The sequence below is a fragment of the Epithele typhae genome (assembly GCF_022376455.1).
Source record: "Epithele typhae strain CBS 203.58 chromosome Unknown BXZ73scaffold_23, whole genome shotgun sequence".
Taxonomy (NCBI): domain Eukaryota; kingdom Fungi; phylum Basidiomycota; class Agaricomycetes; order Polyporales; family Epitheliaceae; genus Epithele; species Epithele typhae.
In genome coordinates this window covers 105,707-127,946 of record NW_025954214.1, presented here as the reverse complement: position 1 = coordinate 127,946, position 22,240 = coordinate 105,707, and the positions used below count along the sequence as shown (strand labels likewise).

The 22,240-nt window shown below is 60.1% G+C and overlaps 7 protein-coding genes across 7 annotated transcripts; 4 read left to right on the top strand and 3 right to left on the bottom strand.

The window, feature by feature from the left end:
- Positions 1-743: 743 nt before the first annotated feature.
- BXZ73DRAFT_101254 (uncharacterized protein) lies at positions 744-2,144 on the bottom strand (the record flags this gene model as incomplete). The annotated part of the gene is made up of 4 exons (XM_048014842.1): positions 744-1,183; positions 1,240-1,369; positions 1,432-2,035; positions 2,101-2,144. The coding sequence occupies 4 exons, from the start codon at positions 2,142-2,144 to the stop codon at positions 744-746; spliced, it is 1,218 nt and encodes a 405-aa protein (XP_047877992.1).
- An 822-nt stretch (positions 2,145-2,966) lies between these two features.
- BXZ73DRAFT_89884 (terpenoid cyclases/Protein prenyltransferase) lies at positions 2,967-4,495 on the top strand (the record flags this gene model as incomplete). The annotated part of the gene is made up of 9 exons (XM_048025427.1): positions 2,967-3,067; positions 3,122-3,237; positions 3,291-3,349; positions 3,402-3,547; positions 3,598-3,730; positions 3,783-3,828; positions 3,881-4,086; positions 4,168-4,273; positions 4,335-4,495. 9 exons carry the CDS (start codon positions 2,967-2,969, stop codon positions 4,493-4,495), a joined length of 1,074 nt encoding a protein of 357 aa, XP_047877991.1.
- A 384-nt stretch (positions 4,496-4,879) lies between these two features.
- Positions 4,880-6,770, top strand: BXZ73DRAFT_46740 (alpha/beta-hydrolase; the record flags this gene model as incomplete). Its single annotated transcript, XM_048019747.1, has 4 exons — positions 4,880-5,270; positions 5,320-5,446; positions 5,498-5,708; positions 5,760-6,770. The coding sequence occupies 4 exons, from the start codon at positions 4,880-4,882 to the stop codon at positions 6,768-6,770; spliced, it is 1,740 nt and encodes a 579-aa protein (XP_047877990.1).
- A 330-nt stretch (positions 6,771-7,100) lies between these two features.
- On the top strand, positions 7,101-9,440 carry BXZ73DRAFT_46798 (IgA peptidase M64-domain-containing protein; the record flags this gene model as incomplete). Its single annotated transcript, XM_048019756.1, has 9 exons — positions 7,101-7,539; positions 7,594-7,724; positions 7,781-7,812; positions 7,866-7,987; positions 8,042-8,081; positions 8,186-8,227; positions 8,289-8,846; positions 8,901-8,939; positions 8,993-9,440. The coding sequence occupies 9 exons, from the start codon at positions 7,101-7,103 to the stop codon at positions 9,438-9,440; spliced, it is 1,851 nt and encodes a 616-aa protein (XP_047877989.1).
- A 1,574-nt stretch (positions 9,441-11,014) lies between these two features.
- Positions 11,015-12,119, top strand: BXZ73DRAFT_101251 (uncharacterized protein; the record flags this gene model as incomplete). Its single annotated transcript, XM_048014841.1, has 6 exons — positions 11,015-11,041; positions 11,100-11,152; positions 11,223-11,446; positions 11,505-11,636; positions 11,692-11,813; positions 11,901-12,119. 6 exons carry the CDS (start codon positions 11,015-11,017, stop codon positions 12,117-12,119), a joined length of 777 nt encoding a protein of 258 aa, XP_047877988.1.
- A 1,243-nt stretch (positions 12,120-13,362) lies between these two features.
- BXZ73DRAFT_89881 (uncharacterized protein) lies at positions 13,363-15,637 on the bottom strand (the record flags this gene model as incomplete). The annotated part of the gene is made up of 5 exons (XM_048025426.1): positions 13,363-13,761; positions 13,818-13,922; positions 13,978-14,680; positions 14,705-15,491; positions 15,556-15,637. The coding sequence occupies 5 exons, from the start codon at positions 15,635-15,637 to the stop codon at positions 13,363-13,365; spliced, it is 2,076 nt and encodes a 691-aa protein (XP_047877987.1).
- A 1,274-nt stretch (positions 15,638-16,911) lies between these two features.
- On the bottom strand, positions 16,912-22,164 carry BXZ73DRAFT_101249 (kinase-like protein; the record flags this gene model as incomplete). Its single annotated transcript, XM_048014840.1, has 20 exons — positions 16,912-17,608; positions 17,662-17,942; positions 17,997-18,166; positions 18,219-18,541; positions 18,599-18,701; positions 18,762-18,781; positions 18,859-18,905; positions 18,976-19,110; positions 19,161-19,307; positions 19,355-19,393; positions 19,443-20,035; positions 20,085-20,405; positions 20,464-20,822; positions 20,883-20,934; positions 20,984-21,243; positions 21,297-21,361; positions 21,785-21,814; positions 21,873-21,961; positions 22,011-22,056; positions 22,108-22,164. The coding sequence occupies 20 exons, from the start codon at positions 22,162-22,164 to the stop codon at positions 16,912-16,914; spliced, it is 3,834 nt and encodes a 1,277-aa protein (XP_047877986.1).
- Positions 22,165-22,240: the final 76 nt, after the last annotated feature.

Below are 22,240 nucleotides of genomic sequence, written 5' to 3'. Positions count from 1 at the left end.
TAGATTCCATCGAAAGAACACCTGCATTACTAAGACTACCAAATCGAGCTATTTAGGCGCCGGTTTAAGGGGGTGAGTTGGATTCTCGCTTGGCCGCGGACATGGTGGTACTGAGTAGCAGGGTGACTCGATCGCCGACAGGTGCACCGAGCGTCGCCAAGAGACGCTCGAATGCAATTCCCGGCCGACTGGAGATGAAGTCCGCGGGGTTAGTCGCGAGTGTGCGCGTGTCGTCGAGGTGTGTGGGCGGCGAACCTCGCTTTCCACCTTGGGGCGCACCTCGAATTCCGAATGCTCTCAGCCGGGCGGCTTGGTGGCTCTAGTCGGAGATGGCGCAATACTTGCATGTTGCCTACCAGCGTAGCGGTGTGCCGCACGCTCTCAGGGTGAGCATTAAGGGCCGCTGGCGAGCCCCTCCGTGACACCAGGCTCGCGTTGGCAACGATGAATCGAAGCAAAGAGCAAACCGAAAACCGATTGTACCGGAAAACGGAGGCCTGAGGCGTGACGGTCTCCGAGGAGATGCATGGGACGCTGGCCCAGCCATCCAGACGAGCAGTTACGCGAAAGGGCTGCTGGATCCGGAGTTATCGGGGCCAACGGTCGTCCACGCGGTCGGGAACGCCGTGCTAGAAGCACGTCCGTAAAACGCACTGCGGAGAACTTTGCATCGGTAAGCACCCAAATCAAAGGAGTGCAGCACTCGTAAGGTCAAAACGGACCGAGCCAGCGACCCCCAGTACCTAGTTCCCATGCGCGACCGGCCCCGGCAGCTTCCCGCTCCGCTTCCCCGCGGTGCTCCCCCACGGCTCAAACACTGGGTCCACCACGAGCTCGCACCGGTCGTGCGCGGCGAGCTTCGGGAACCCCTCCGCGATCTCGCGCATGACCTGCGCGCGCCGGGGCGCGTCGTCCAGCAGGTCGACGATGCGGTAGAGGAGCTCGACGACGCGCGGCGGGTGGGTCTGCCGCGCGAGCGCGTCGTCGAACGCGGGGCCCCAATTCGCGGCGTCGCGGAGGACGTGCGGGGCAGCGTGGTCACCGGAGAACTCGAGCGTGAGCAGGTCGCGCGGGGCGCGGGCGCGCAGGTAGTCGCGCACGAGCGCGGCGGCCCAGAACGCGTCGTACTCGGGCGCGGTGAGCTCGAGGTGGAGGTGGCGGAGCGCGGGGAGCTTGCGCAGTTCTGGGGCTCGTCGGTCAGCGTGGGGGGACGAGGGGGGTGGGAAGGGGGCGACGTACGTTGGAAGCCGACGTCCTCCGCGTCTTCGATGGACTCGCGGTCGTGTCCGGGTGCGATGTACAGGTACAGCAGCGCAGGTGCGTCCGCAAAGACGGATAAGATCGCGTCGACGCTTCCCGGCTCGGTTATCTGCCATCCGTTCGTCAGCGCATACTACGGTATTCTGCTGTGGAAGGGATCGGGGTACGCACCCTGAGTTCGCGCAGGCCCTTCAGCCTGTCAGGATAGGCCTCTTGCAGGTTCTCCACCTCCGCGCATGCGTCCAGTGCGTCCGCCGGGGCGACCCGCACCCACGTCAGCTCGATCGTGCGCACACGCGGAAAGGCCCAAAGCACACGCGCGGCCTCCGCTGTGCTCGCGAAGCGCGTCCGGAGGAGGACCAGGCGCGTGAGGGACGGCGCCGCTCCGAGCGCCGCGATCTGTACCGCGAGCGAGGGCGGCATGAGGGTCGGACGGGCGGTCGAGTGGCCGCAGTTGATGGTCGCGGTGTGGAGGGCGGTGAGCGCGGTGCGCGCGAGGGAAGGGGAGAGCGTGGCCTCGGCCCCTTCGATTTCGTCCTGGCCTGACCGTGCTTGTTGGGCTTGGCTTTGGCTTTGGTGTTGAGGCGAGGTGTCGCTTTTGACGGTGCGAGGGGCGCGGGAGATGGAGCGCTCTGGCCATCCGTCGAGGAAGAAGTCGAGCTCGAGGGTTCGTACGAGCGGGCCGTACTGTTCGTCATTGGTGATCCCCCGCGCGAAATCATGCAGGGCTGGGCGCGTGTGCAGACAAACATCGCCTTTCTGGCTGATTTGGTGGCTGGTGTGGTGGCTCTGTCAGTATCAGGCGACTCAGAAAGATGGATCAAGGGAGGGTTTAAGTACCTTGCACGCCACTCCTTCAGGCGTTGTGGTTTGTCGGACTCCATGAGAGTTACAGAGAGAGGGCGGTCTGCAGATGTTAGTGGTACCATACGAAGTCACGCAACAGCCGGATCGTGGCTCGTTTCGTTGGCTCAACCAACTAGAAAAATATTGTACACGGTCGTCAAAGAACGTCACAATGAACATAGGTGGTGAGGAGACAAAGATGAGGATACTACTAGGCTGAACCATTGTGCCAACGGCTCCAAAATCCATGCATGTGAGTGTGGGGATTTCCACAGCATCCGTAATCATGTTCATAACCGACAAATTTGCGCCACACGACCGAAGTATTACAACTCAATTGGTGTAAATGGTCGACAGCGTGCACCGTTCGAGAAAAAGGTCGTTGGGCCAACAACAGAGACATAGCATCGCGGCACTCACAGCCTGTAAACATGGCCACCATCCAAAGTGTTTGAAATAAGCCTCCATGAATCCCTGCGGGGCGAATATAATCGCGAGATGCAACTTTGAGGAGGGACTCGCCCAAAGAAGGAGTCAGGAGTTGAATTCTTGACAGTGGCTTCGATGTTAACGATGTCTGAACGTGGATAATCAACTATTAATCGTGGTTGAACGATTGAAAGACGGGATCTTAGGCCGTAGTGATAGTCCGTGGTCGGACGAGGGCAATAATTTGTCTCAGGGCCCAGCCTGGCGACCGCCACTCTCGCGTTGTTTGCTCATGTTAGGATCAAAGGCCGTAGGCTTCCCGATGCATCTCACGGGCGTTTATAACTACTCTCGTCACCACCACCACGAATCGGCAAATTGTTGTCTATCACTACGCTTTCCAGGGCAGATCAGACACATTGGGTACTGTCATGTCTGCAGGGTCTACTCTAGCTCGCGTTGGGCATGCCTCCCACGTGCGTCGATGTCTCATCGGTCTCCCTTCTAGTCAAGTAGAGCTCGATCCCTCCAGGTATGTAACGCGGCAGGTAGTGTTTAAGAGAAGTTTATAACTTGTCTGTAACAGGGTGGCGGCGATCTTCTACTGTTTGGGGAGCCTGGACATCCTCGGAGTGATGGACAAGCAATTAACCGAACTAGACCGTCAAACATACAAAGAGTGGTTGTGGGAACAGCAAACATGTGAGAGAGAAGTGTCAAATGCGTATAAAAGCACTGGGCTGAATTTAAAGCAGCTGGATCATATGGGGCAGGATTCCGTCCGAGTCCCTATGTCACTCCTGAGGGGTACGCAGTAAGTACGGCTCCTTCCGGAGTCATCAGCACGTCGCTGAGAAATTTCTCAGGGAGAGCCACTTGAATACGAGACTCCACACCTTGTGATGACCTACACGGCTCTGCTGTGCCTGACCATGCTACGAGACGACTTCACAGCACTGAATCGTTCCGGCATCATTCGCTGCATCCGTGCATGTCAACAGGAAGATGGCAGGTGCGAGCTGTCTCCACACAACTTCCCTCCCCTGATGTGAACGGTCCCAGTTTTTCAGCACTTCCCACCGGCGGGGAGTCTGATCTCAGAATGATGTACTGTGCGTTTGTCATCAGCAGCCTACTCGACGACTGGTCTGGCATCGACCTCGATCGCGCCATCGCATATATAGAGAGATGCTATGTGAGAGACAGGCCTACCACCCATATAACATCGGAACGCTGACATTTCACAGAGCTACGAGGGAGGGTATGGACAGACTCCAAACGGCGAGGCTTTAGGTCCATGAACCGATTGTTATCCTATCTTCGTTCTACTCAACACCTTTGACAGGCGGCACGTCGTACTGCGCCATCGCCTCCCTCTACCTGGCACCAAATACGCCCGCCTCGCCACGGGCCTCGCGCCTTGCCGGCGCCGCCCGCGCGCGCACCATCCGGTGGCTCGTCCAGAACCAGACACCATCTGGCGGGTTCAGCGGACGGACCGGCAAGCCCGCTGACGCGTGCTACTGCTTCTGGTGCGGCGCTGCACTCAACGTGAGTGGCCGTTTTCACCCTCGTGCCCGTGCTTGGATCTGTGCGCGGGACGGTGAAGCTTACCGCGCGCGGGCTACGTAGATCCTGGGCGCAGGTGACCTCGTCGACAGGGCTGCGATGGCCGCCTTCCTCGCAGAGTGCCAGTTCAAGTTTGGTGGGATTGCAAAGGCTCCAGGAGAGCGTCCAGGTATGGGCTGCTTTATCGTGGATCCGTACCGTAAGGAAGGGGTGCTGATGGAGGCATCTAGATCCGTATCATACGTATTTGTCGCTGGCGATCCTGGCAATCCTGCCTGTGGATGGGACGGCGGGCCCGAGTTGGAAGCTGGCGCCGCTGAACACGTTGTGGAACGCGACGGAGGAGACAGCGATGTGGGCGAGAGAGCACATTCCCGCAGCCAAAGCGTGATCGTGATTCTTGAAAGTGTGCTTGTATAAACGTGTACTGTAACCTTTACATGACCCTACATAACGGGTATGTAGGCCTATGCATCAGAGGAAGTGTGCTTGCCGTCGACTTGCATTCTTGACGAAGGCCTGTCGCGGCAGGCCAAATCACGAGACCGAAAGGAGCAGCTGAGAATGGTGGTTTGCGAGGATCCGTGTAGCACGTGTGGATGGGGAGGGAGCGAGATCCGGACCGGCCGTGGAACGCCGACGTGGACCCCAATGGGCGATGGCGCCCGTGGCCCCAAATATCAATCGAGAGGCGGCGCTGTCGAGAACGTCCACCCCCAACGGCCAGCCCGCTGCCCTCTTCGCGCTCTATGTCTTCCTCCTCGCCACTGGCGACATGCAGACTGTCTGGTTTCCCGTCCCTGTCGTCGCCCTCTTTCGCCGCGTAGTCAACGTCGTCTCCGCCTTCTCCATCTCCCAGCACTACCTCGCCCCCGACCAATCCCCCTCGCCCTCCGACCCTCGTTATTCCCTCCGATGGCCGGCGTGGCTTCGTTATGCATCGAATCACAGTCCTCAAGGCTTCCGCCGTATGCTCCATGTGGACTCGCACACCACATACCCCGAGCCCAGCGCATATACCGACCGAACCCAGGTCAACGATCTTCCACCACACGGCAAGCCTTCTTCAGATCCAGAACACCAAGACCAGATACACCGTCTGATCCACCATCCTGCTCTATATGATCCTGTCCGCACGCCCCGCTATCCCATAGTGCTTTGCCATGGTATGCTCACATGCTCCATCTCACGTTCCCAGCACTGACTTGCAACTAGGCCTCTATGGGTTTGATGTACGAGGGCCTTCTGCGTTCCCCATCTTGCAGCAGCATTATTGGTCGAACGTTTTGGCTGTTCTTCGGAAGAGTGTAGGAGCTGAGGTTTTGGTCACCGGAGTGCCAAGGTACGAGCACATGTTCAAACATACGTTTTGCATCTCTGACACCAAGGGCAGCACTGGTTCTGTCTTTTCCCGCGGAGACAACCTCGACCAGTTCCTCCGCAGCAAGGCCCCGGCAAGAGGGATTAACTTCCTTGCGCACTCCATGGGTGGCCTCGATTGCCGATACCTCATCTCTCACATCAAGCCCACCGAGTACGCTCCGCTCTCCCTCACCACCATCGCCACCCCGCATCGAGGAAGTCCTTTCATGGACTGGTGCAGCGTACGTCCTGCGCCTTTCTACACCATTAGTGTATTCATGTGCGTTGTATAGCAATACCTTGGATTGGGCCAACGCAAGGAAGATCTCCCGTCGGGGCACTCTCTTTCGGAACCGTCCACCACTCGCGCTGAACCAACGACGGAGGAGAAGCAGGAACGAGCAGCTTCTGTCAAGACCCTCCTGTCGCTTGCGTCTCTTCCATCTTCCTTCACCACCCTCCTGCTCTCTCTCCTCGATTCTCCCGCATATGCCAACCTCACCACGCACTACCTCAACACCGTCTTCAACCCCAACACGCCAGACGACCCGTCTGTCAAGTACTTCAGCGTCGCCGGTCGCTGCCCGGGAATGAACATCTGGCATCCCCTCTGGCTCCCCAAGCTCGTGCTGGACGGCTTCGAGGAACGCGAACGCGCCCGCTTGCGCACCAACTCCCACCCGCTCGCAGAACTCGACTCAGGGTGGGGTAACGACGGCCTCGTCACCGTCCAAAGCGCGCGCTGGGGCGAGTTCCTAGGCGTGCTCGACGGCTGCGACCACTGGGAGATCCGCGGCGCGCGCGGCATCGACGTCGACCTGCCCTCGCTCCCCGGCGCGGACGGCTGGGCGCTCGGCGACTGGGGCAAGTTCGTGCGTGCGTGGAAGCGCGAGGAGAAGGAGGCGGCGGCGAAGGGCGCGGGCGCGCGCATGAGCGAAGAGCTTCACGAGGCGAGCGAACGGCTGAGGTCGGATCGGAGGGAAGACGCGCGTTGGGGGCGCACGCGGCCACAGGACAGGGCGGAGATGGACTCGGACGAGGTCGTGCGGAGCTCGACGGCCAAGGTGTCGGCCATCTTCGACTGGATCGTGGACCAAGTCCCCAGTCCTGGCAGTGGCGCCCATGCGTCCTCGCCCGCGCCCTCGCCCGCAGGCTCCGCGTCTGCTAGCCCTGCGGAGTCCGGTGCGAACGTGACGCGCGCGAAGAGCGAGAAGCCTGTCCAGCGCAACGACCTCGCGACGAAGATGGATCTCGAGCGGTTCTACGTCGCGCTCTGTCGGAAACTGTATGACGAGGGCCTGTAGTCTTTGCGGTACGTGGACTATTCCACTCGGACCTCGGACTTCGGTGTCGGAGTCGTGGGGTGTGTATTAGTAGGGGCGTGTATAGTAGCTGCCTTTCCATCATCATCATTACGCATAACACATTGTGCTCCTTTGCGCTCTTGAGATACGTCCGCAGGTGGAGGACGGCCTCCCCGGAGTGAGACAAGTAGTCGTGCATATGTCATGAGCGTGGACGGCTCCCCCGGCCCGCGCCCGTGGGTGATAAGCCCGCCCGCTCTTCCATCGCAACTCCCACCACTGGGCTTCGCCTTTGGGCCAGCGCAACAAGCAAGGAGAGGGTCGCACAAGATGTTTTCTCGTTCTTTGCTAGCACTTGCCTTAGGCCTCACAGCCTTCACGGTAGCCGCAGAACCCACAGCCCGGCCGTTTGAAGTGGTCGTCAACAGAGACCCCCGCTCTGGCCGCTGCACGTTCTTGAAGCTCACGGACACGCAGCCGTACAGGGGCCTCCCGCGCGAAGGGCTCGTCAAGAGGAAGGCGCTCCCCACAGGCGAAGAGGGGCTCCAGTTCATCACGCCCGACGAAACGCGCGGCTGGGAGTTTGCAGAGCGCACCTGCGGGGACAGGCGCGGCTGGGACTTCCACGTCCACGTCGGTGCGGACCTGCAAGGGGCGCTGGGTGCGCAGTACGGTCGCCGGGTCGACCCGCCGCCTCTGGACGTCGAGCCGCTCATCACTTCGGGCGACGCGGACAACCGCGTCGATCTCGTCTTCTTCTCAGACGGATGTGGGTAGCGGGCCGTGGTCCTGTGTCGCTCTCGACGCTGACGCGTGGTTCCAGACACGGAAAAGGAGCGAGGGAAGTTCTTTGAAGATGCTCTGAGGCTTGCGGACGACATCTCCGGAAATCAGACGTTCTACACCGTCAAGCCGTTGCTCAACTTTTGGGCCGCGTTTACGCCCAGTGCAGAGGTGTGTGCTGCCGACACGATCCACCCAGAGGTAAAGTCTCACTTGCGCATTTTCAGAGCGGCGTTGGAATAGGAGGCAAGCCTAAAGAGTCGGTCTATGCTTTTGCAACGTTACGATCGCTATGCTGACGCTCTGGTTCAGCACGCCGTTCGGGCTGTACCGTGATGGAACCGAGCTTCGTGGTGTCTACTACAGCAAGCCGGAGGTTGCTCGAGCTGCGTGTGCTTCTATGGGCAGCCAGTGCGACTACCCTATTTTGATGGGTAAGTTGGGCTTGCATGGTTACCCTGTGCTTTCGCTTACTTTTGTGGTCGTAGGCAACGACCCGTTGTATGGAGGTGCGTCAACAGTAGTTCTGTGCACCAATATTTAACGACTGACTGACTTCTGCAGGTCTTGGGGGTGATTTCACGTAAGCAGCGACCGTGATGCAAGTCCTCCTGATGATGACCGCTTGGCAGCGTGATCACCCCGTCGTTGGCAAATGGGCCTCTGGTACTCAGGTCAGCCCTTTATTCATGCACTATCCCTGGCATCTAAATGTCGGCCTTTTGGTTGTTCCAGGCACGAGCTCGGACATTCCATTATCGAGGTCGGTGAAGAGTACGACGGGGGCTTTGCCTACTTCGGCGTGAACGCTGCACACAACACCACGATTGACGGCATTCCCTGGGCTCACTGGCTCACTCCCACGAAGCACGACCACGACCATAACCGTGCGTTTGACGCGCAGATCCCACTCCAGGATCAGGAAGCGCTTACGACAGTACGCGTCGAGCGGTCCGTCATGCCCCTTCAGATCTACGCGTGGACGATGCTCAACACCTCTGCCTCCTGGACGACAAACTTCACCTCCTCCGGGACCTACTCGTGGTCGATTATCCGATTCTCGCTCTCCGGTCTTCCTTCCGCCTCAGACTTGTCTGTCACCCTTGACGGGAAAGATCTCGGCTGGGTCCCGCGGACGGACATCGGTCTCGATCGATGGCATTATGACATCAAGCTGGAGACTCCGATGGACGGCGGGGAGCATGTGTTGAACTTCACGCTCCTGTCCGACGCACGCGAAGGCGTAGCACAGCTGTGCAGCGTCGAGGTGCTCGAGTTCGGGAGCGCCGACGAGTAAGGCCGTCCTACCTCCCATAGTGCCATTCTTACGCACCGACCTCCTTTCAGGTTCGTGGCAACGCCAGGACATTACGGCCTGTACCCGACGTACGTGACGCTCTCTCCCTCTTGCGCCGTTGCCACACCCACCTCCGCCGCAGGTTCTCGGAGACGAACGAGACCTCCTTCCGGCCGACGAACGAGGACTGCCTGATGCGGATCGTGACGACGCCCGACTTCTGCAAGTCCTGCACCGAGGGCCTCTGGCACGCCCTCCTCCGGCGCGTCTCGCTCGTCGACGGCCTCGCCGTCGGCTGCGCGTCGCTCGCGCGCGCCGCGGCGCCGTCGCGCGTGCTCGACCTCGCGCTCGTCCCGCTCGCGCACCTGCGCGCCGCGCCGGTCGGCGTCGACGAGGCGCTGATCATCACGTGGACGCGCGACGGCGTGGAGGTGCCCGAGTTCGCGAACGCGACACGCTTCGTGGACGACGGGGGCGCGGTGGGCAGCTACGCGGTGCGGGTGCGGTACGCGACGGAGGAGGTGCGCGTCGACCCGGACGGCCTGCTGGAGGCGACGGCGGCGGTCGTCGTGACGACGCGGTGCGGGTGAGCGGCGGGCGGGCCAGCGGGTGCGCGACGCGGTGCGCGGACTGCTGTTGATTGTCGAAGTGATCTACTAGGACGTATGTACACGCCCAGTCGTCCGGTATAACTCAGGATAACCTTCGGCCGAAATATCCTACGACATCACCGCGATGTCCCGGTGATATTTGACTGGAATTGCTACAACTCATATCGGCGCCCATATATCTAGTTTGTCTCATTCGGATGTCAGTTGATAGCCCTCGCAGTGTTGTGCCGCTTCGACCTGCTTCGTGCGCCGCGGTAGCGGCTTTGTGCTCTGATAAACTGTGAAATTGGTCGTTACGACTACTGACGCAGACCAACACGTATGGTATACAACTACAGGGCGCGGTCGTAATATAGCTACCAGAGGAGGGACGCAGCAAATCGATCATCGACGGAGCCATCGGATAGGTCACAGAAAAGCACGGCAGAACGGGTGTGCACAACACAGGAAAGCAACGTACGACTCACGAGATAAAGGTAGTTCGGCCCCGGGGCGGAAAAGAGGATGCACAAGATGAAGATACAGAGGGGGAGCTGAGGGAGTTCAATACCGGTAGGGTCTGGCGGTCGAAACGGACATCCGGACTCCCAGGGAGCGAATGCACGACTGAGGGATATACTTAGTCCGTGGACCAAGGAAAAGCTGATCGAAGCACATACCTATGTAAGAGAGGCTGCGAGGATAAACTTAGGGAAGTGGCGAATGGGAAGTGTGCTGGCAGGTAGTGGTCGAGAGTCAGGTCGTAAGTCCGAAGCGCCAACACTGGTGCGCTGTGACTCGCGCGCGCATGGTCAGCGCTTCGGACTTAGGCTTTGGCTCTCACCACCACGTCCGCTCACAGGCCGTTTTTCCTCATATCCCTCAAAGAATACAAATATATTAGCTTAGCGCGGAATGTCTAGTGAAACAACGGCCATGATCTAACTCCCGACCCGTGTGAAGCCTGATTCTGACTGAAGGCTGCCACTCATTGTTGGAGTCCCAAAGGGGACACCGGGTTGGTGTCGCAGACATAACCCACTGGGCACGTAGGAGCAGCTAAACGATATCCGAACTGGAATATCCTAGACACATTCCGGCGTGGCTCCGGGCACATCGCAGTGCCGATACCGTGGGGCCATCACTCGGATATGGAAGCGGTCCCTGCACGATCTCCAGAAGGACAAATCCAGTCGATTTATCCCAGGATAAAACGGTCGATTGGCCGTGTAAACTGAATCGGGGTTTGTGCTACGCACGCCAGCCGCGCGCGTGAGATTCGCGGTTCTGTGGATTCGCGATCCAGGCGCGTTTCGGAGTGATGCTCGAGTACTTACGGATAACGACGTCAAGTTTTCTACCTGTGAGGCCTGCGACTTTTGAGGCAGCGGCCTGACGCGTTACTGCGCAAGAAGAGGCTATAAGCGCTTTTCCTGAACGGGGCACTGGAGCGGGCCGGGGAGGGGAGAGAGAGGTGACGTCAGAGCCGTCAGAGTGGGTTGGGACTGGACGCGTACTTGAAAGGCCGCAGCCTCGCCCGGTCTGGCATCGATTCCCTCTTGCCATCTACCACCATGTCCACCAACGCCTTCACCGTCAACGTGCGCGCCCCTCTGCACTCGCTCCCCGTCCAGCGCGACTTACTCTGCGATCCTGCAGGTTTCCGGCATCTCCCCAGTCACGACGGAGCAGCACCTCCACGACTTCTTTACGTGAGTGTCGCTTTGGCGTCCGCTGTATGCGCACGACTCCCGCTCACGCGCGCGCCCCGTTTCTGGACAGCTTCTGCGGCACGATCCGCAAGATCGACTTCAACGCAGAGAAGCAGACGGCCGCGATCCACTTCGAGAAGCCGTCCGCGGCCAAGACCGCGCTCATGCTCAACGAGGGCACCCTCGACGGCGCGCACCTCGCCATCACCTCTGATCAGCCCGACGTTGTGCACAAAGAAGACACCTCGGCCTCTCGGGAGCACATCGAGCAGAGCGACAAGCCGCGCGCGGGCAGTGCGTGACCTTCCCTCTCCCTTTTCTCGAATCGCCCTCATCGCGACGAGCGTTGCAGTTGCCGCCGAGTACCTCGCGAAGGGCTACACACTCTCGGATCAGATCCTCCAGCGCGCGATCGAGCTCGACCAGCAACACGGCATCTCCAATCGCTTCCTGTCGTACATCCAGACGCTGGACACTACCGTTGGTGCGTCGCGCTCCGCCGGCCGGTAGAGAGCGCATATAATTGACTTTTATCACAGGTGCGAAAGCTCTTGGCCCAGAGAAGACCATCTCCGGGAAGGTGCAGGAGACCCTCGCGAGCGCGACACAGCAAGCGAAGGCTGCCGACGAGCAACGCGGTATCTCTAAGACCGCTGTCGATGTGAGTTGCCTCGTCCATGTCGCGCGCGCGTCGTCCCCTTGCTCCCCGCGCCGAGTATATGCGGACCAATCACTCATGCCCTCTCAGTATTACTCCCGCGCCTTCGCCTCCCCCTTCGGCCAGAAGGTCAAGGCGTTCTACACCACCACCTCCAAGCAGGTCCTCGACATCCACGAAGAGGCCCGCCGCATCCACGAGACGCACAAGGCGTCCGCGCACGCCGCCCCGGGCGCGCCGGCGTCTGCCGCGGCCTCTGCGCCCCCAGCGGACGCCCCCAAGACGACCGAGGCCCCGACTGTCGCATAGTTGAACGCTGGACGCGGGTGTGCGCGCGAGGCGCACGGAGTGCGGGGGCGGAGTGACCGGCGAGCGCGCCGGACGGACCAGGAAAGGAATGCTCGGGAGTCGGGGCGTGTACGATGGAACGCTGCCAGGTTACTCGCGACGGAGCTTAGGCCCGATGGCACTGCGTCAGTGGCGGCCCTGTTTAAGCATGTCTTTTGCTGGTGAAACGCTGTACCACTATTTCTCTAATGCGCTTGCGGCTTGTTCGACAACAGTGTGGTGTACAAGAGTTGTCCCTTTGCCATGAACCGTGCACTGACGCTGCACAGGCGTAAAAACAGCAGAGACCTCGTGCGACACGCGCCCCTTGGGAGTTCGAACCACACATCATCTGGGCACTTGAAAGACATGGACACCTCGGCGGCGGAGGCCGAGCCGGGGGACGGGGAATAATTCGAGTAACGCTTAAAGTACGGAGGGTATTAACGAGCGATAGGTTCCGACAGTGGCCGCGCGAGCGGGCGCGGGGGCGCAGGGGGCGCCGCGGGGGGTGAGCAGGCAAAGAAGGCGCAAGTGACGATTCGTAAGGGCGAGAAGACCAGGGGAAAGGGAAGGGGAGGGGAAGGGGAAAGGGGAGGAGGAACCTAACGCTCGTGGGCCGTGCGGTACTATTCAACATGTGGGGTGAGGTTGGGCGTGAATCGTACACAGCGCGGGCGTGAGCGGGAGGGGAACAAGGAAGGGCGGCACGGAGGGTGTGGGAGGGGGGCGGCGGCGCGGGGAGCTCCTGGGACAGAGAGCGGTCGGTGCGCGCCGCGTCGCACCCCGTGGCGGGGAGGAGGTGTGAATGGTCGAACTTCGTAGGGGGGCGCGGGCGTGGGTGAGAAGGGAGGCTCGGAAGGGCGGCGACCTAGTAGTGACAAGAGACAAATGCGGGGGATGCGGCGAGAGAGAAAGCACAGTGGACCGGAATGCGGAATGCCAGTATATATAGACAGTGCGGCGAAGGACGAAGGGAAGCGGGGGGAGGAGACCGTCGGGATTCATGATATATCGATAAGCTGTGGGGTCCGTTATGGGCGGGGGCGTGAACGACCGACTGAACGAAGGGGGACGGCGGTGGCGGCGGCGGGCCTTCAGCCAAGCTATCGTGCAGGCAACAAATCGTGACGAGAGAGGGAGGTGCGAAGGAGCGGACCGCAGGGCGATGCGAGCGAAGAGCGGAGTCGTGTCGAAAGAACAAGACCAAGACGGGCACGATATATCACATAATGACACACTTGCAGCATCCCCCGCCGACGTCCTCCTCTGGAATCTGCTCCTTGTGGTTCGCGGGCGGGAGCGGACCAAGCGGCGGAAGGATCTCCATCTGCATCTGTGGAGGTGCGGGCGTCGACGCGCCATCCTTCATGTAGTGCGCGAATGGCGGTGGCGAGTCCGCACGGCGGTCCCGACTCGACGACTGCAGCGGACTGCCCGAGCCGTGCTCCATGGGAGGTGGTTGCGCGACTGGGCTCGCCGGGGGTTGGGGGAACTCGGGGGACTTTGGCGAGTGCGGCGAGGGTGGTGGCCGTTGACCGAACTCGTCCATGGGGATGGCGTCGATGCCACCGCTGTTCCGCTTCCGGTACTTGGTTGCATCATACCCGAATGTGCCGGGCGCCTTGTCGGGAATGTCGGTCGAAGGCACACGCAGCAAGCGAACGTGAAGGGACTCACAGGCTCATAGATGACCTCCTCTGGCTCTTTCGGCTTGGGGCTGCCGTCCGCGTGCTCGTACTGATCCTGCAGACCACGCTTCCGCGCCACGACGGGCAGGACGACCTGGATGGGGGCGGTCAGATGAGGACGTTCGCAGCGGGAATTAGGCGGTACGAACGTCATCCCAGTTGCCGTTCGCAGGCTTAGGCTGCGTCCATGAGGGAATCGCGTCCTCGTCGCCGTCCAGCGACGGATACTGTCCGATCGATCGTCGATTCTCCTCATTCCGCGGGGGTCCTGCGGGCCGCTTCATCGACGACGGGGGCGCCCTCGACTTGGCCTTCTTCGATGCGGGCGCAGCGGTGCCCGTCGGACTCTTCACTATCCGCTTCCCGGACGGCGTCGAAGGCGTGGGTGGGCTGGAGCCCGAGAGCGCAGAGGCAGGGGAAGGCATCGACGGAGGCAAACCCTGTGTCTTGACCTGAGTCGCCGGACGGGGGGCCTCGGGCCAAGTGCCGGGTGGGGGCGCAGCATCGTCTGACGCGCTCCGCACGGGCTTGCTCGGCGTCGGCGTCGTCGTCCGCGACCGCGACGGCTGCGGTATTCGGCTGCGCGACGTGTTTTGGGTCATCCGGCTCGTCGGCGTGTCGCTCCGCTCAAGCGACGGCGACGAGATCGAGCCGTTCAGGTGCGGCTGCACGGCTTGGGTGTAGTAGTCGTCCAGGTGGTCCTCGTACCCGTCGTCCTCCAGGTCCGTCAGCGGCCGCTCCTCCATCACCGCCGCCGAGAGGTGCACCTCGTCGGGATCGATGTACACGCTTCCCCTCGCCCCGACGCTGTCCGCCCGCGAGCGCCCCCTAACCCTCCCGTTGAGCTCCCCCCTTCCGCGCGAGTTCGAGCGTGACCGTGATGAAAGGCCGCTCGGGGTGGCCCGCAGCGAGGACTTGCTCTGGAGGGTATGGCCGTAGTTGGCGATGTCGAGCATCTCCTGGCGTCTCGCGACGCGGAGCTCGCCGACGCCGCCGTTGCGGGCGACGTCGCCGCGGTACCAGTGTTCGAACGGGTGTTCCTCCGAGTCGGACGACATCCTCTCTCGCTCCGGAGACATCCGCCCATGGTTGTAGTCTTGGCTCCGGGGGGGCGAGGAGGAGAACGGCGGGGGCTCCTGGAAGATGTCGGATCCCTTGTGTCGCGGGAGGCGGATGGTGGACCGGCTCGTCTGTGAATGCGCTTGTTGAGCCCGCTCGCGCTCTTCGACGGGGTAGAGATACGCGTCGGACTGGTCGGGGAGGCGGCCGTTTGCGCGGCCGTTGGAGCCATTGTACACCGAGTGGCCCTGGCTGGAGGTGCTGCCTGCTCTGGTGCGCGAGACGGGGATGCGTGTGCTCTTGGAAGCGTTCCCGTTGACGGCAGGAGACGTCGGACGGTCGCTGGACGAGTCGACAGAGAAGTCGGCGTACGGTTGGGATAGTGCGCGCGAGCGCTGATAGGGGGACGTTGTTGAGCTCGAGAGGCTCGGGCGGGGGATGGCGCTCGGCTTGCTGTTGGGGAGCGCGTAGCTCGAGGAGGAGGAGGTGGGGGGAGAGATGGGGGGTAAGTAGTAGTGGTGGTGGTCTTGAGAGAGGTCCTCATTGGAGCCCATGGAGGCGGCGGATATGCGCTTGGCGAGCGCGCTGCTCTCGTCTTTGAGACCTGGGACGCGAAAGGGGTCAGCCCCGGCACACGACAAGGGGCAGGCAGCGGCGAGAGGACGTACGTTTGCGCAGTGCGGGCACTATCGCCTCGTCCCAGGCGGGCTCACGGTGCAGGGCCGATTGGGCGGTGGCAGTCAAGGCCATCTGGCCGGGCGGGAGAGGCGGGTGAGAAGGAGAAACAGAGTGGCGACGGCGTGCAGAAACGGAGGAAGAGGGCACGAAGAGCAGCGGGCGGCGGCGGCGAGCACGGACGGTCGTTGTGGGTGAGAGCGGCGGTCTGGCACGAGCGGCGGCCAAGACGCCAGTTGCCCGCCCCGCCCGCCGCGGTAATCACCGGTCTAGTCCAAGACTAGTCCACTGGGACTGATCCATCACTAGCCTCCGCTAATCCTCCCTTACCTCGGCTGGCTCGGTCTTATCCCACTGCTTATCCCGGCTTATCCCCCGGCTTACCGCCGTGCCTTGCCGCAAGCCGATGTTCGGTTTCCAACAAACTGATGTTCGCTGCAGAACGTGCAGCATGCTCCTCGCGGTGCTCCGTCCCTTACTTAGCACTCGGGGGAACTGCTCGTCCCCGCGCACTCCAAACGGTGCTGCATCCCACATTCCCGAGCACCATTCGTGCGCGTGATAGACGCGTGAATGCATGCGCTTGCAGAACAGATGGCAAGTTCATTTCCGACTCTCCGTCCATACTCACGTAGCCAATATCGGAGTTGAACGACGTTGAACTTATGCAGGCCATTCCCAGCAGACGCGGCTCCACGGACCACAGGACCAGAAAACAAAGGTCAGCGTATGTTGCACAAAGCGTCACAGGAGAGCAATCCGCCGTGTTGTGGATCTCTTTTTGCTTTCGCCTTCGATCATGCGAGATTTATTCGCTTGGCTCGCAAAGATGAATCCTGGAATATGATATATTGATGATGTTCTAGCGCATTACATTTGCATCCGGCCGCATCGTTCTTAATGATCGACGTAGAACATCATACTATCCTACTCCAGCCCCGGGGCTTGCCGACGATGAGAATTTACTACAAAGTAAGACGACGAATCATTGTTGCATAAAGAGCTTCGGCAACAACAAAGACGAGGTGAAGAATTACGACTTCCATTTCTTTGGCAAGGTGCAAGCTCGATCGTACGCACAAGAGTGATGAAGCAACAGTGAACCGCGCCGGGCCCACATCTGTGCACCGACACAAATACATTATTAGACCAGCTCTAGCAATAATACGTGCGGAGTGTAAGGATCGGGGGTTCGTCGAGGGTTCGTTATGTGCCAATATTAAAAGTCGACGAGCGTGTGTGCGATGAAGGACAGTGCGGCGCGAAAGCATGGAGCAAGAAACACAAAGAAACAAAAAGCACGGACAAGCCGACGCCCTCCGCCGTACAAGTACACGCGGCCGCGGCCGCTACCACCGGTCCTGGCCCTGCCACGGGATCTCGTTCAGCAGCTGCCTGGGCGCGCGTCCCGCGAACACGCCGCGCGACCCCTCCCTGCTCCCTCCCCCACTCCCGCTCCCGTTCCCGTTCCCATTCCCGTTCCTCACGGCGGCGTGCGTGGGTCCGCCGCCGCTCGCCGTGCGCGCGCCCATCCCCGCCGGCGTCCCCATGATCGACTCCGACGCGTGCCGCCGCTTGAGCTTCGGCGCGATCGCCTTGCCCGCCTTGCCCGGCGTGTCGATCCCCTTCGACAGCCGCGACGACGGCTTGAGCGCGGGCGCGAGCGTCGGCACGATCTCGCGCGCCAGCTCCCGGACGAGCACCGCGACGTCCTCCTTGCTCAGCCGCTCGACGAACTCGTAGATCCCGTAGCGCTCGACGAGCACCGCCCGGTTCGGGTGCACGTCGCACACCGCGCGGAGCATCCGGAGCAGGCTCAGGCGCACGATCGCCTTGCTCGAGCTCAGCTTGTCGATCAGCCGCTTGAAGAACTGCGCCTTCGCGATCCCGATCGTGATGCTTGTCGATATTCGGAAGATCTTGAGGAACGGGTCGAGGAGGTTCTCGAACGAATTCGCCTTCGCCGCGACGAAGCAGCGGAGGAGCGCGTCCAGCGACTCTGTTGTCATCAGCTCGTCTTCGATCCGAGCCGTTTCGTCCTGCAACCTGCGCGGAAGGGCTCGGCATCATTGGGCAGGGACAGCATCGCGGGAACGTACCAGGAGAGTATAGACTCGAGCGCGCTGACCTGGAAGTACGGGTCTTCCAAAAGGCGCAGGTACATCCCCAGCCCGTCGTGTTGCCACAGCAGGACCCGGCAAGTCTTCCCCGCACTGGCGAGGTCGCAAAGGATCGGGAGCGCGAACTGCTTGAGCGGCGAGTTGGACTCGATGATGCGCTTCAAGCAGGGGATGATCCCCGCCTGCGCGGCCTCTTCCTGGCGCGACTTGTTTAGGCGGCAGAGATTGTAGCACGTCTGGATGATGTGGTTTGACATTTCCTGTCCGCGAGCGTGAGTCTGTGCGTCGCGATAACAACGTGAGACCGGACGCACCGTGCCCAGCGGACCAGAGCACTGCTCATCAAGGATCTTGACCACAATCTCGATCGCGTTTGCGTTCTGCAAGACTTCTAGAACGTTCGCGTTCATGGAGAGGTGCTTGACTGCCTTGAGCATCTGGACCAGGTACTCGGGCTGGAGCATCTCGCACGCTCTGAGCAGACCTGTATGACGCGCACATAAGCGTGAGATCTCCCCTCGGTCGATACGACTCACGGCGGACGATCTTTCGTGTTCCCAGCGCGTTCCGGACGTGGATGTCGGACTGCGAGACTTGGCAAAACACAAGAATGATCTGGATGATCTTCTTGTTCATGTCCGCCGCGGCGTCCCCGCGGTTCATCATGACATTGAGTAGCGCGGCCGTGAGCGGATCGAGCAGGCCCTCGCGGATGAACATCCGGCAAAAGTCGTTCTTGGTCGTCGGGCTCTGCAGATCGAAGACGCTGCAGATGCCGTTGAGCGCGTGCACGACGAGCTCCGTCTGCTCTGAGTAGTCTTCGTCCAGAAGGTCAACGAGCACCTTCAGCCCGCGACACCTACCATGGCAATCCTGTCAGTAGTGCATCAGAAGCAGGGGCATCCAGACGACGCACGAGATGAACATCTGCAGCGTCAGTACGGACGCGTGGCAGAGCAGCCGGATGAAGTGCGACGCTTCCAAGCGGCATTCTGGTGGATACTTCTTGGACGTGAATCCTAAGCAACACGAGCACAAAATGAGCCATGGCGACAAGAATTACCATGCAAGACACCCACCCATGATAACTGGGATGCCACTGTGCGAGGAAGGCCCGAGATCCAATGGAATAAGCTCAGCGGAACGGGGAGAGACGGCGACGAACGCGGAACGTACCCAATCAGGCAGAAGCTCTCCAAGAATCCCATGTCTGTTGTGACGAGCTAAATTGCACCGCATTAGCCGGAACCCGGAAATGTTGAGATGCAGGAGAGCTTGACAAAAGGTGCTTACAGCGTTGATGATTTGGAGTAGCTTAATGCTGACGTCGCGCGAGGTCCTCGACTCCAAAACCTCCACAATCGCGAGCATTCCGTGGGCGGAGACAAGTTGGGACTGCATCTCAGGTGTTTCTTGCACGATGTTGAGCTACGATACTAAGTCAGCGAGTGAAGCATTTTGGAGGCCGAGACCCGTACCAATTGGTCGCAAGCATCTCGCAGCTGGAAATCCGGCGCGGACGGCGTAAGCTCGTCGATAAGCTGGGTGACGTTGTTCGAGAGCCGCGCGTACTTGTCACGCTGGAGATTGGCCTCGAGATCTTCCTCAGCGTAACCCTCGTCGATCTGCACGACGTGAGCTCATTATCAGATGGAGGAGTCGGACGACAGACCTCTGCAAACGGATCCTCCTCGTCATCCTCGTCGCCAAACTGCGGTCCATGTCAGCTTCTGTCCTCACACCAGAGCACGCATACGTACCCAAGACTTGTTCGACAATCGAGTGTTGAGCTGCAGCGTCTCCATAGGCTGTGCGCTCGACCCGTTCACCTTGCCGAACACATCCTCGTAGTCCTCGTCGTCCGTCTCCGCGTACTTGTCGAAGTCGCCCTGCAGCCGTTTCGCAGCCTCGCGCCCGAACGACTCGTTTGCGTACGATGACGATCGGGAGTGAGCGCGGGCCGACGTTGGACCGCTCGAGGGTCCCGACGGCATGATGCTGAGCGAGGGACGCGACCTCCGATGGGAGAGGCCAGGAAGAGGGGCGGTCATGGGGCCTGGGGATGGAGGCTGCAATCCGAACATCTTGATGTCGTTGGGGTGGAAGAGGCCCTTGCGAACTGAATTCCTAAGTCTGAGGTCAGCAACCTTCTCCTCCAGCTTGTCCTCGTCCCCCTCTTCGAAGAAAAAGTCGTTGTCCTCTGCGATGGGTGCGATCTGGGGCTGGGGAGCCTTGGAGACTGGTAGAGGTGCGTTCCTGCCCATGCCCTGAGGGCTGTGCCCTGGACGAATTGTCTTCGCGTTGTCATCTACCTCTAGCTTCTCCTCTTCCACGGGTTGCTTGTCGAGACCCACTGTTCAAATTTCAGCGAAGAACACCCGGGAAGGATTGACAAGACATACCATGCAATTTCGACAGCGAGATACCCTCCTCAAAATCATCATCCCAGTTGTCTGTCTGTTCTTCCGGAGCCTGAAGGATGAACGGCATGGGCAACGTCTCGCGAATGTGGCCAAGAGGCGTGCCGGTAGGAACATGCTTCCCGTTCGGCGCTGAGGAGCTCATTCCACGGCCGAGCAACATCGATTGCGGCGGTCCAGCGAGATGGGACGCCTGTACCGACGCGATCATCGCCGTCGGCGACGGGAGCGGAGACCCTGGGCGTGCCGTCGCGGACGTCTTCCTATGGCGTTCTGGGTGCTTTGAGGGCCGGTTGGCCGGCGCTGTCCGGCGTCGCGTCAGTCCCATACATCCGCTCATCGAGAAAAACGAGCGACTCACACTTCAGCGCGTCGTTCCACTCCTGCACCTTTAGCAGAGCGTCGTCGAAGTTGTAGTTGCTGAGTGGCCTCCGCTCGGGTGCCCCGCCTAAGCGAACTTCGGGTGCCTTGTCCTGCTGTGCGGCGAGCTGCTTGCGCGCGGCCGCCATCCACGGGTGTCGTAGGAGCTTCTTCGCGGATATGCGCAGGTTGCAGTCCTTCTGGAAGCAGTGGTAAAGGAAGTCCTTGACGATGGGTGATGCACTCTCCGGGATCGGCGGGCTGTCGTCTTGCACGATCCGGAACAGTGCAGGCATGGGGTCGAGGAAGTGGTAAGGCGGTTTGCCTTCTAAGAGCTCGATGACGGTGCACCCTACACTCCTATTGAAATGGAACATGGTTCGCCTTCGAACGCATGCATTAACTCAAGAGAGGACATACCAAATATCGGAAGCGGTCGTTGCGCCAGACTGTTCGATGACCTCCGGTGCCACTGAAGGGCTGTGAGCTCAACGCAAGACTGAAGGATATAGCAGACGCACTCCAATACGGGCTGCCCACGACGGCGTCGTCCCGAACCGCGCCCGCTGCAGTGCTACTGGCCACACCGAAATCCGCCAACTTGACACACCCGTCCTTGTTGGTGAGAATGTTCGCTCCCTTGATGTCTCTGTGTATGACACCCTGGTCATGCAAGTACACGAGCCCCTCTAGAACTTGGGCGATGTACACCCCGACCAGCGTCTCCGGGAACTTGCCAAACTTCTTGCAGATGTTGTGTAACGAGCCATTCTCGCAAAACCTAGCGGCAAGCAGCTAAAGCGGGCGGCAAAGATGAAGACATGAGAGGCTTACTCTAGTATAATGTACAGATATTCCGGGGTGGCTTCGTAGCCCTTGTATTTGACAATGTTCGGATGCTGCGCAACCAGATGTTAGACGCGTTACGGAATCGCAAAGCACCGAAGAACGAAAGTAACGGGCGAATGCAGATCCAAAGGACGGCACACATAATGATGCGGCAACGTCTACCCAAATAATGGCGTCTTGGAGGATACAGGAACGTGTTCTTGGAGGTCAAGTGCGGCATCTAAGTTCCGCAGACACGCAAAGACTCCGACATGCCCGGGATGCTTCGCAGAAGGCCAAAACAATGTGGATCATAACAGTGACAAGGACGCGTGCAAACAAGCAGAGCGAGGGCCTGAAGCCAAAGCCATCTGCCGGTCATGTCGCTTGCACACGACGCCACACAGCATACGACTCTCTGCGTATGCATTGGCTCCACGAATCGTAACAGACGATGGATTTGAAAAGATAAGAGAACAGGACTGAGCACTCACAATGAGATTTTGGAGCAAATGGATCTCGGACTACGGAATGCGTCCGTGATTATTATATGGACAGTGAGCATCGACGCAGTACACGCACCATTATCTGCCCAATCTCGCTCTTCGGAATGTTGCTCAGCTGAATCTCCTTAATTGCCACAGTCTCTCCGTTTGCCAAATTGAGAGCCCCTGACATTTGATGTTACGAAAGTTCCCAGAGCGGATGGACGACACATACGGTAAACTTGGCCGAATGCGCCCTTTCCTAATGAATCCCCCAATTGCTACAAGGAAATAAGTACATCATCAGTCTAGTGAGAACCTGACACACGTACATATTCCCTCAGCAGCTTGTTGGAACCGGAACCAGACGATGACGAGACCTTAGACATGGCGGCGTATAGAGAACGTTAGAGGTGTTTAATGAGAGTGATCGGAAGAGGCCAGAAGTCGGGAGAGAAAGCGGCG